At 44.8% G+C, this 13171-nt stretch overlaps 1 protein-coding gene across 2 annotated transcripts in view; it reads right to left on the reverse strand.

The window, feature by feature from the left end:
- Ube2l3 (ubiquitin-conjugating enzyme E2L 3) overlaps positions 1–9938 on the reverse strand; it is a 49498-nt gene extending 39560 nt beyond the window's left edge. The window contains exon 1 of one of the 2 annotated variants that reach the window (XM_006522004.3): positions 9861–9938. In XM_006522004.3, the coding sequence (XP_006522067.1) occupies positions 9861–9887 (27 nt within the window). In that variant the 5' untranslated portion in view covers positions 9888–9938. The remainder of the gene's footprint in view (positions 1–9860) is intronic. The other variant, NM_009456.2, reaches the window with a different exon arrangement.
- Positions 9939–13171: the final 3233 nt, after the last annotated feature.

The following is a 13171-nucleotide window of genomic DNA, read 5'->3' on the forward strand; positions in this document are numbered from 1 at the left end:
AGAACTGCCAAAATGACCACAAGAACTAGGGTATAGCTCAGATTCTTGTCTGGCACAAATGGGGTTACTCCCAAAACGTTTTTTTGTTGTGGTGGTGGTTTTTTGTTTTTTGTTTTTAAATGCTTTAATCCCAGCACTTGGGAGGCAGAGGCAGGCTAATTTCTGAGTTCGGGGCCAGCTTGGTCTACAGAGTGAGTTCCAGGACAGCCAGAACTATACAGAGAAACCCTGGAGAGAGAGAGAGAGAGAGAGAGAGAGAGAGAGAGAGAGAGAGAGAGAGAGAGAGAGAGAGAGAGAGAGAGAGAGAGAGAGCGCTTGTTGCTTTTGCAGAAGAACAGGGTGCAGTTTTCAGCTCTGGTGTGCTCTCTCTACACACACACCCAGGTGTGCACCATCAACACACACACATTCACTGCAAACATACACAAAAGCAAAAAAGGTATACTCATACACAGGATAAGAGAGAAACTGAGGCATACTTTAGTTCAGAGATCTCTTCCAGTTTTGAGAAGCAAACAGCTGGGTATGGTAGTGCACACCGTATTTTTCCCAGCACTTGAGAGGCAGAGGCAGGCAATTTCTGTGATTTGAAGCCAACCTGACCTCTACAGTGAGACCACAGTACACCACAATGCCCAGTGTAGTTTCACTTTTATTAACGATATCTGTAATATCCTAGTACATGACAGGTACTCTGCTTTTTTATATATATGTGTGTGTGTGTGTGTGTGTGTGTGTGTGTGTGTGTGTGTGTGTGTATATATATATATATATATATATAAATTAAAAAAAAAAGACAGGGTTTTTCTGTATAGCCCTGGCTGTCCTGGAACTCACTCTGTAGACCAGGTTGGCCTAGAACTCAGAAATCCGGCTGCCTCTGCCTCCCAAGTGCTGGGATTAAAGGCGTGCGCCACCATGCCTGGCTTAACTTATCTTAATACACTGAATCTACACACAGATGGAGTACCTTAAGGCAGACGTTAACTTACTCAGGACCACTTGGCTAAAATGTGACAAGCACAAGACGCAAAATTGAAAACTTAGGCTCTCAATCACTAAGTGGTTTAGTGTAGCCCTCACTAGTATGATAAAGAAGAGTCTCAGTCTCTCTTTATCCTCCCACCCACCCCCTCCCAGTACTTCTAGGTTTGCAAATGAAACCTATAGGCTATGAGGTAGCTCTGCTACCTGTCAATAAGTCCATCTGCATCACCTGTAACATCTCTTCCAGAGGCTAGATGGAAAATTTGGCCAAGACTCTCCCCACAGGAATGGAGGGCCCACCCATGCTATCCAGCCAACCCAGGCCAGTTCCTCAGGGCTGCTGGAAAGCACCTACTGGGCTGGCCTAACTAAAATCTAAGGAGGGGACAATACAATATCAGAAGTGTGTGGTCAGGTTAGGAAGCTGATAAAAGTTTCTGGAGCTTCTTTGGGGCAGTTCTCAGAACTACTGCCCAGAACCACTGTGGGAGAAGGAGGATTCAGCTTCACTGGTCTATATTCTAAACAGGCCAGTGATAGCTAGAAGAAAAATATTCAGTCCCACAGGATTTCTCTTCAACTACTGAAATTTTATTCAACTATTAAAGGCCTTGGCCATAAGCCACCTACTCCTCAGTGTTGGGGGCTAGGGTGTCTTTCCCTACAGGGCATGCTACCACTGAGTTGGCAAGAAATTGGGTACCCAATGGACAGATGGAATTTCTGAGAACTAGATGCATACCATTTTCATAACTCTTTCATCAGGGCCCAAATTAGGTACCCCTTAAGCACATTCTCAAAGGACAAGAAGTCACTCTGATACAGAGAAGATAAAAACACATCATAGTGAAATGTATGGCTCACTGGGAAAGTGCTTGCCTAGCATGCTTAAGGCCCTGGGTTGGATTCCTTATACATCAAAAAAGGGAAATAGAGCTCAGTGATAGCACTGCAAGGCTCTCGGTACATAGATCCCTGATGCTGCACGGGGTGGGGGTAATAGGTGTGGGGACACCAACCAAGAAACCCAGAGTTGGAGCTAAAGAGATGATGGCTCAGCAGTTAACAACATCAGCACACTGCCGGGCGGTGGTGGCGCACACCTTTAATCCCAGCACTTGGGAGGCAGAGGCAGGTGGATTTCTGAGCTCGAGGCCAGCCTGAGTTCCAGGACAACCAGGGCTACACAGAGAAACCTTGTCTCGAAAAAACCCAAAAAAACAAAACAAACAAGCAAACAAAACAACAACATCAGCACTGGCTGCTCTTCCAGGGGACCAGAATTTGATTTCCAGAACACAAGATGGCTTAACAGTTGCCTGTGACTCTAGTTCTTGGGGATGACTTTCTTCTGACTTCTGCGGGTGCTACATAGATGGTGCACAGACACAGATTCAGGTGAAACACCCATGTACATAATAAACTAGGTAAATCTTTTAAAAAAATCCAGACTGCCAGAGAAAGATGACTCAGCAGATAAAGGGCATGCTGCTCAAGCCTAACCAGAATTCTTGGTGAAAAGAGAAACAGCCAACGATCACAGACTGCAGCTGAAAAGCATGCCCGTACGGTGGTACACTGGTGGTACATACCTTTAATCCCAGCACTCAGGAGGAAGAGGCAGGTGGATCACTGAGTTCAAGGCTAGCATAGGCTACAGAATGAGTTCCAGAACAGCCAGGACTACAGAGAGAAACCCGGTCCCGAAAATTTTAATAAATAAAATAACCAAAAGGGAGGATGGGAGTGGGCATATAGTTTAGTGGTAGAATACTTACCTATCATGCACCCTGGGTATTCAGACACATGGGACACACACACACCAGTATCACTAAAATGGCTTAATTAGTCTCAATTTACTGAAATACATAATCTTAGGATAAAAATTGCAAACGCAGGGGCTGGAGAGAAGGCTCATCAGTTAAGGGCACTGACTGCTCTTCCAGAGGACCTGGGTTCAATTCCCAGCACCCACGTAGCAGCTCGAACTATGTGTAGCATCCTCATACAGATATACATACATTAATACACACAAAATAAAAAGGAATACATTATTTTTAAAATGCAAATGTGGTAAGATAGGAAGGGTTATAAATCAATGTAACATGTAAGCATTCATGTTCAATCCCCAGCATCAAAAAAGGCTGACAAGATGACTCAACAGGACACCTGTTTACCATTAAGCCTGACCTAAGTTTGATCCTCAAACCCAAAATAGGAGAACCAACTCCCAAAACTTGTTCTCTGATTTCTACAAGTGTGCGCCACTTTTCAAACATACCATGCATCATACACCACGAATAAAAAACAAATTACTTTTCTCAATTTAAAAATCCCAAAATCCTTGGGCTGGTGAGATGGCTCAGTGGTTAAGATCACCAACTGCTCTTCCAAAGGTCCTGAGTTCAAATCCCAGCAACCACATGGTGGCTCACAACCATCTGTAATGAAATCTGATGCTCTTTTCTGGAGTGTCTGAAGACAGCTACAGTGTACTTACATATAATAAATAAATAAATATATTTTTTAAAAATCCCAAAATCTGCCGGGTGTAGTGGCGCACGCCTTTAATCCCAGCACTTGGGAGACAGAGGCTGGTGGATTTCTGAGTTCAAGGCCAACCTGGTCTACAGAGTGAGTTCCAGGACAGCTAGGGCTACACAGAAACCCTGTCTCAAAAAAACAAAACAAAACATCCCAAAATCCATTCCCAAAATGGATTCAAGCCATTTAAGATGGCTTATGACGTCTATCATGTAAAAAACTTCCTACAGGTTGGGCAGTGCTGGGCGGTGGTGGGCACCTGTAATTCCAGTGCTTAGGAGGCAGAAGCAGGCAGGTCACGGAGTTTGAGGTCAGCCTGGTCTACAAAGTGAGTGCCAGGACAGCCAGAGATACATACAGTAATCAGTCTTGGGAGGGTGGAGGAGGGAAGGAAAAACAAAAGAGGAAGAAAGGAAGCCAGCAAGCAAGTCAGCCCTTCCCTCACTCCTCACCTCCTTTCTTTTTTTGAACTGGAGTCTCACACACACTAAGTTGGAAGTTAGCCTGGAAATCCCAGCTCCCAGTGATCTTCCTGCCTCAAGCTCTTTAATCCCTACATAAAAACATCATCACACCTAGCTCTCCCCACACCCCTTAAGACAATTACCAGACCTGTCACTGTTCTATAGTTAATTACCAAGCTGGGAGGATAGAATCCTATATTCAAGAGCAAAATAGTTTACTGCTCAGTACAATAAATTCCAAGGAATGAGCTGTTATTGAATAACTCCTGTGTCCTGATACATGCTTATAGACTGAGGAGGTACACCAATGTGGAGTTTGGAATGAACACTACTTCAAAAGCACTCTAAAAGCTGAGTGTGGTGGCGCATGCCTTTAATCCCAGCACTTGGGAGGCAGAGGCAAGTGGATTTCTGAGTTCAGAGGCCAGCCTGGTCTACAAAGTGAGTTCCAGGACAGCCAGGGAAATACAGAGAAACCCTGTCTCAGAAAAACAACAACAACAACAAAAAGTACTCTAAAAATGCTACAAATCTCAGTTCCTTGCATCTACTATTATACCATAAAAACTAACAAAATGTTACCTTTCCTGCCTGTAAGTCCACAAAATTCCATGAGAAAAGCCCCTGTGGGAAGCTACTTAATGGGAGGGCCCTAGGGGAGATGTGAGGCTGCAAACAAACGATTAGCCCAATCAATTTTTACAGCTTTTGTTTTGGGCTTTGTAGCTATTTCCCTATTCTTGACTGAAGTGATGGTAACAATCTAGGTGTGCCTTCAATGCTGAATTAGCTGCTTTGCAAATTAAAATGTATTTAATGCTTTTCTAACATTTTAAATCTTTTTTGCTAATGTTTTTTAAGTTTAAAACTTTCTCAAAACTCCCCTCTGGAGAGATGGCTCAAGAATTAACACTTGTTCATTCCAGTTCCAGGAGGTGTTTTTCTTTCTTTTTCTTTCTTTTCTTCTTTCTAAGACAGTGTCTCTATAGTCCTGGATGAGCTGGCACTTGCTTGGCAGACCAGGCTGGCTTTGAACAACAGAGATCCACCTGCTTCTGCCTCCAGAGTACTGGGATTAAAGTCAAGTGCCATCATACCCAGCAACACCCGCTCTGACATCTAAGGGTAGCACGCAAACAGGCATATGCAGACATACATGTATCCAAAATACTCATATGCATAATGTAAATAAATCTAAGAAAAAATAAAAATTTAAGCTTCTTCACATTAGTTTTTCCTAAAAATAACTTCTCAACCATATTTATATATAGGTAAAAATGTAAATATAAATATGTAAACTGTGCTTTTTATTATTGTTGTATTATACTATCTGTTAACAATCCACCATTATAAAGAAATATCTAAAGGACTAAAGAAATGGTTCATTGTTTAAGAGTATTAGCTAGTCTTCAAGGATTCAATTCCCTGTACCCACATGGTGGCTCAACAACAACTGTCTACAACTCCAGTCCCTGGGACTTTTGGCTTCCACTGGCACCAGGGAATCACTGGCACATGATTCAGAGACAATCACCCAGGCAAAACACTAATGACACAAGCCAGGTGCGCACCTTTATTCCCAGCACTTAGGACTCAGAGGCAGGCAGATAGATAGATGGCTGTGAATTTGAGGATAGTCTGGTCTATATAGTGAGTTCCAGGACAGCCAGAACTACATAGTAAGACCCTGTTTCAGAAAAGCCAAAATATACTTGATAATAATAACAATAATAATAAAGGGGCTGGTGAGATGGCTCAGTGGGTAAGAGCACCCGACTGCTCTTCCGAAGGTCCGGAGTTCAAATCCCAGCAACCACATGGTGGCTCACAACCATCCGTAACGAGAACTGACTCCCTCTTCTGGAGTGTCTGAAGACAGCTACAGTGTACTTACATATAATAAATAAATCTTTAAAAAAAAAAAAAAAAAAAAAAAACAATAATAATAAAAACAACAAACACAATAAAACTTTCCATTTTTCACCACAGGAAATTCCTTTATAAAGTACTGGAATACTGTTGATCAACCAGTAGTGTTTGTTTGTTTGTTTGTTTGTTACAAGAGCTCATGGAGCCCAAACTGGCTTCAAATTCATTATGCAGCCTTGAATTCTTGATTTTTGTCTCTAGCTCTCTCTCTCTCAAGTGCTGGGATAACAGGTGTACTGCCATGCCCAGTTAGTTTTTTAATTTTTGCTCTGCAGTTATCTAACCAAGTTTAAACTCTCAAAGCCAATGACCATCAATACATAAACAGAGTTTCCTACCTGAACTGAAAGAATCTATCTAGATCCACAACCTTAAAAATATATCAGCGGGGCGTGGTGACGCATGCCTTTAATCCCAGCACTTGGGAGGCAGAGGGATTTCTGAGTTCAAGGCCAGCCTGGTCTACAAAGTGAGTTCCAGGACAGCCAGGGCTATACAGAGAAACCCTGTCTCAAAAAACAAAAACAAACAAATATATATATATATACACACACATACACCCTGTCTCAAAAAACCAATACACACACACACTCTTCTACAGAGACAATCTGACAAAGTGACAAAGAATGTAGGTTTCCACACTTGGAGCCAGGGGCTTCAGTGCATCATCTCACCTCACCACGGTCTACTACTCCTCAGAACCCTGCCAATCTAGGCTGGAGATGGCTCAGTGGTTAAGAGCACTGGGAACTCTTCCAGAGGACCCAGGTTCAATTTCCAGCAACCCCATGGTGGCTCACAATTGTCTGTAACTCTAGTTCCAGGGGATATGACACCCTCATACAGACACACATGCAGACAACACCAAACCACATAACTCATTTAAAATTAAAATTCTGGGGCTGGTGAGATGGCTCAGTGGGTAAGAACACCCAACTGCTCTTCCAAAGGTCCGGAGTTCAAATCCCAGCAACCACATGGTGGCTCACAACCATCCGTAACGAGATCTGACGCCCTCTTCTGGTGTGTCTGAAGACAGCTACAGTGTACTTACATATAATAAATAAATAAATCTTTAAAATTAAAATTCTTAGCCGGGCGTGGTGGCACACGCCTTTAATCCCAGCACTCGGGAGTCAGAGGCAGGCGGATTTCTGAGTTCGAGGCCAGCCTGGTCTACAAAGTGAGCTCCAGGACAGCCAGGGCTATACAGAGAAACCCTGTCTCGAAAAAACAAAAAACAAAACAAAAACAAAAATAAAATTAAAACTCTTGCAATCTATCTAAACACAAACTGCCTCATATGCAAAAATTAGATGACAATAGACTAATTTTGAGTGTTGAAAACAAAAAAGAACTTAAGTAAAATAAGCTTGAATTCTTATGTACTTAAACTTTTTCCTGAGCTCAAATTTTATAAAAAACAATTTTAAAACTGTGATTTCCCTCCTAGATGTCTGACATCTAGATCAACAAGGCTAGGGGGATACCAGGATGAAATTATGTCAGCTGATCCTGGTGAGTCATTCCTGTAATTCTAGCAGTCAGGAGACTGAGGCAGGAGAATCACTTTGAATTTTAAGTCAGCCTGGGATACCGAGGAAGACCATGTCTCAAAAAAAAAGGGGGGGGGGGGGGATACTGGTTGGGGGTGGCACATGCTTTTGATCCCAGCACCAGTGAGGCAGAAGCAGGCAGATGGCTTCAGTTCACGGCCAGCCTGGTCTACAGAGTGAGTTCCAGAACACCAAAAGCTACACAGAGCAACCCTGTCTTTAAAAAAAATAAAAAGCCAACCCCTGCCCTTTAGAAACACAAAGCCTACCTAGCATAGGGCAGAAATCTGACTGTTACAAAGAGAAATGTAAAGAACTGTGCTGGGAGTGGGGAAGAGTTCAGAGTCGGAGGCAGAGGTGTTGACCCCAAGGATTCCTCAGGAAGGGAAGGGAATCCTCTAGAAGAGAAGATAACTTTTCTCAGGCTGAGCAGACAGAACATGCAAAGGGAGACTGCAGAGTGAGTACCATCATGAGGCTCTGTTTTAGACTCACATGGAGCGGAGTTAAATCATACATTATCTTCTCCTTTGTGGGGCAGAGGCCAAAGAATCTTTGCGTTCTCTGCTCTCTTCTACAGAACAGGAATAGTAGTATCTAACTCGAAGAGAATATTGATCATGGTCATGAATATGAAGCACACAATAAAAATTGGGAAAATGGTAGCTGGTGCAATAAGGTGCAAGAGCATCTAGAAACTCCTAAGTTGGAGGTGAGACTGGGAGGCTGCTTTCCAAGAAAGGTCTCTCAGGCCAAGTAAGAAGTTAGGATTAGGCTGAAAGATAGCTCACAGGTAAGCTTACCCACCAGAGTTCGAGCCACACTGGACCCGTGGTGGAAAAAGAGAACAAACAAGTTATCCTCTGACCGCCACATGAACGCTGTGACACAATGTGCCCCTCACACACACACACAGACAGACAGACAGACAGACAGACACAGAGAGAAATGTACTTACAAATGTTTAAAGTCAGAATTTCTAAGGACAAAACCAGAGAGGATTTTAACCAGAAGGAAAGGACTAAATACTTGCTTTAGAGAAAAGAACTCTGGAGCCCAAGAAGGGTAACCATGGAAAAGGATAGAGAAGGGGACCTGAGAAAAGGCAGATGAATTCATGTCATCAAATTACAAGAAAACAGCATGCAGTCACGAAATCTTCCTAAACTGAAACCCACAAGGCTGAAGGGACGACAACTTTTGGGGTTTGAACACGGAAGTGATTAGCATTCCTTTCCTGTAGGTAAATGATGGAGTGTCACCCGCAGAACAGATAAGGGGGTTTGATCACAATTGTTTTGTGCCCACTTCCACTCTAGTTTTATCAAATGTTCTCTCTAGGTTTCAGTGAGCAAATGGCTTTCTTTTGTTTCCAGTGACTCCATCAACCAAATACAAATTTGGTCTCAAGAGCCAGCTCCTGCGACCTTTTTTATTTCCGGTCCGGCGAGAGCTCGGCCGCACTACCAGGTAGCACTCAAACACTGGCGGGTTATCTTTAGAGGATGTCCGCAGATCTACTCGTGAAAAACTCCAACTGAGCACCTATATTGTATGCTTCACCAAAGGAGCCAATTAGTGAAGTGACACTCCCATACATTCAAGATACAAAGTGCGTATACCAAGTTATTTTCGTAAACTTTGGCAGGTTTTGATTTCAACGACAGAAACCAACCCCCACCCTTCATCAGGGAAAGGAGATGCGGATGACTAAGAGGTGGATAGAAAAGAGAACCTAGCTACGCAGGGAGACGACCCCACGCCTTCCTAGAGTTGGAACTTGTCGGCTGTGTGACTCTGCAGTCACAAGGCGACAGTTTGCGTGGACCCAACACAATTTCAAAAGACCACCAACTAACTGACCTAACTTTGGCCGCCTGCCCTCCTCCTTCCTTTCCCGTCTCGGGCCTCGCAGCCTCCCGGTCCCGGAGCTGTGGGCTGGCGGAATGGGGCTCAGAGAACGGCGACCGCGGCCCAGGACCGGGCGGCTCCGCGGCGCGTACTCCCAGCCGGGGCTCCGGCTTTCTTCCCCGAGGGCGCCCAGCTTGGGGCCTCCAGGCCCGGCCCACACATCAACGGCGTCCTCGACCCGGACCGCGGCCGCTGCGACGGAGGGCCCGGCTTCGCTCCAGGAGGAGGGGGCTCGAGAACTGCCCAGGCTGATCCGAAGGGCCGGCAGCGGCGGCTCTCAGCGCGGCCTTGCGCTCCCGCCCAGGCTGCGGCCTAGGCGGCCCCGTTAGATCTCTCCGCACGCGGCACAGCGGGGCCACGCAATGAGGGATGAAGAACGGCGTCGCCCCAAGGAACCGCGGCCCGCCGTAGGGGTCCCGGCCCGGGGACGCCGCCCCCCGCCTGGCCAGCGCCAGAGAATGGCTTTTACCTTCATCAGCCTCCTGCTGGCCGCCATCTTGGATCTGGTGCTGCTGCTTTCCCAAAATGCATCGCGGTAGGCCAGGCGGCTAGAACCCCCTCACTTCCTGGAGCGGGGGAGGGGCTAACCGGGAAGAGCGCGGAATAGAGAAATGTGCCTACTGTGTGCAGGTCCCAGGGCTATAGAATCCTGTGTAGACTCGAGTGACCTGGACAGTTAAAGATCCTTACTTTATGGCGCCTCCAATCCTATGGCAAGTACATACAGTGCTTGACACATAGTAGGTGCACTATAAATAGTGTGTACACAAAATAATAGAATAATCAAGATTATTTCAGGCACTACTAAACATTGTGAAGAAATCAAAACTGGGAGATGAGAAAGTTATTCTGTTACTGAACACGTAATACAATCGGTAAAGTGCCTGCCTGATCAAGAAGGACCTGAATTTGGGTTCCCAAGAACCCACACAGAAGCAAGCATGGTCATTAGCACTAGGGGAGGTAAGTTACAGTTAGATCTCTGAAGTTCTTTTTCTAACCTGCCTAACTGAATTGATGGTGAGCCTCAGATTCAAGGAGAAAACCTGTAAAGTACAAACAAGGAAAGAATTCTGTGGACCTCAGGTCTCCACATGCATGTGTGTGCACGCCCACACTAACATTCACATACAGCCTCCTACACACAAGAACTACAGGATCTGCTTCTCAGGAAGGCTCACTGAAGAAATACCATGAATAAGACAGTGCAGGGCAGCCGAAGATAAGTGGATTGTGCCTTTAATTCCTGCAGAGGGAGGCAGAGGCAAGCAGAATATAGATTCTAGCCAGCCTAGCTACATAGTATGATCCTAGTAATGGCTGAAATATCCAGAGAGGAAGAAAGAAACTGCCAGAAGGCAAACCCTACACTCACTCAGTGCTTTTACAAGTGGAGAAGTGTTGGAGGTTGGGAGATGAGATGTAGATAAGGCCTCATGTAGCCTAAGGTGGCCTCAAAATTCACTATATAACTAAAGATGACCTTAAACTCCTGATCCTCCAGCTTCCACCCTCAAGTTCTGAAAGTACCTGTACTCCATGAGTAACATCCATGTGCCCATTAGAAAGGATTTTTGCTTTGGTCTTTTGATGCCCTTTCTATCTAAAATTAATAGACTCCCTAAGGGAAAATCACTTGACACCAGTGGGGGAATGGTGGGCTAGGCCACCAAGACCCCAGACTCCATGTCTCAAAAGGGCTGAAGCTCTAAGGAGAAACTAGCAGTACAGAGCTGGCAACATGAGGCCGACAGAAATGTGAAGAGAATGCATTGCTTTCATTCAGCAGAATATTCAGGACACTTAATTCAGAGGTTTTCAAATTTGGTTCAAACAATATAACTCTTTTTTTGTTTGTTTGTTTGTTTTGTTGTTCTTGTTTTGAGACATGGGCTTGCTATGTAACCTTGGCTGGCCTTGAACTCAAAGAAATCCACCAATCTCTGCCTCCCAATTGCTAGGATTAAGGGTTATAATACCCATCTATAATACCCATCTTAAGATCATATAATTTGAGCCTGGAGGTGGTAGAGCCATATCCTCTGATTTTCCACAAGTACACCATAATATCCATGAGCATACACACAGAGAGAGAGAGAGAGAGAAAGAGAGAGATGCTCATCTGAAGACCCGAGTTTGATTTCTTTTTTGTTTTGCTTTCCTAGACAGGATCTCCCTGTATAGCCCTGGCTGTTCTGTAACTCACTCTGTAGACCAGGCTGGCATCAAACTCAGAAATCCGCCTGCCTCTGCCTCCCAAGTGCTGGGATTAAAGGTGTGCACCACCACTTCCCAGCACCAAGTTTGATTTATAGCATCCATAAGGTGGCTCACAGCACTTATAGCTCCAGTCTCAGAGGATCTGACACCCTCTTCTGACCTCTGAGGGCACTGTATACATCTGGAGCTGCTCAGACATACATGCATATATATAAAGTACCAATACACATAAAAATATACTTAAAAAAGTAAAGAGAGGAAGAAGTGTTGGTGTGGTGAAAGGGAGACAAGGGAGGGCAGAGGCAAGAATAATCAAAATTTCAATTCTGTTTTGTTTTTGAGGTAGGATTTCTGTATATATTCCTGGCTATCCTAGAACTCACTATTTGTACCAGACTGCCCTCAAACTCACAGAAATCTACTTGTCTGGTGCCTGTTGAAGCCAGAAGAGGGCATTGGATCCCTGGAACTATACTGACAGACAGTTGTGAGCCTTCATACTGGAAGAGCACTGAGCAATCTCTTCAGGCCTACTACTTCTTTGTTAAGCCAGTGTCTTTCTTAGAATATATACATGACACTTATGAGATCTGTACACTGGGGCAGGTAGAAATTCTCTTCCCTTTGCTTCCTCGATTCACCCTTGCAGTCCTGTGCTATCCAAGGAACTCTGAAACCCCACAGAATCCAGTTTGAAAACAGCCCATGTAATCTTTCTCTTTCATTTTGTAAGTGGGGAGACTCAGAGAAAGCAGTAACATGGCTTAATCTGCCTCCAAGTCTGTAACTCGTTCTCACATATCTCAAGCACAGTGGTGTCCTGGGTCACATGAAGTAACAGGGTAGAAACCAAGAAAGACACTTTTCTGAAACCCATCTGACATGCCACAGGAGGCTCTGGCATGACTAGCAATACCAGCTGGTGAGTGAGGTGACTCTAGAGATCTACACCAAATCCTCTCTCTGGTGACAGGCTGATCTCCAGACCTCATAGCTTGAACCCCAGTCAAGTAAGTCACATGAGCTGTGAAACCACCCATATCGTCATAAAATAACAACCTAAATCCTCAGCCTCTGTTGCCAGGTGCCCTGGAAAGCCACTGACACCCATGGATCGTCTCTGCAAAGCAGCGCCTCCTAAGAGCTCCATAAAGACAGGCTTCTTGCCGGGCGTGGTGGCGCACACCTTTAATCCCAGCACTCGGGAGGCAGAGGCAGGCGGATTTCTGAGTTCGAGGCCAGCCTGGTCTACAAAGTGAGTTCCAGGACAGCCAGGGCTATACAGAGAAACCCTGTCTCAAAAAAAAAAAAAAGAAAGAAAAAAAAAAGAAGACAGGCTTCTTGTAACCCAGGATAAACTAAAGGCTAAGTATAACTGGCTTCTCACTTGCTACCCTCATCTGCTTCAGTTCTGGTTTTTGGTTTTGTTTTTGGTTTTTGGTTTTTTCGAGACAGGGTTTCTCTGTATAGCTCTGGCTGTCCTGGAACTCACTTTGTAGACAAGCTGGGATTAAAGGCGTGCGCCACCACGCCCGGCTCTGCTTCAGTTCTGAAAATGAA

Source organism: Mus musculus, chromosome 16, assembly GCF_000001635.26.
Source record: "Mus musculus strain C57BL/6J chromosome 16, GRCm38.p6 C57BL/6J".
NCBI lineage: Eukaryota > Metazoa > Chordata > Mammalia > Rodentia > Muridae > Mus > Mus musculus.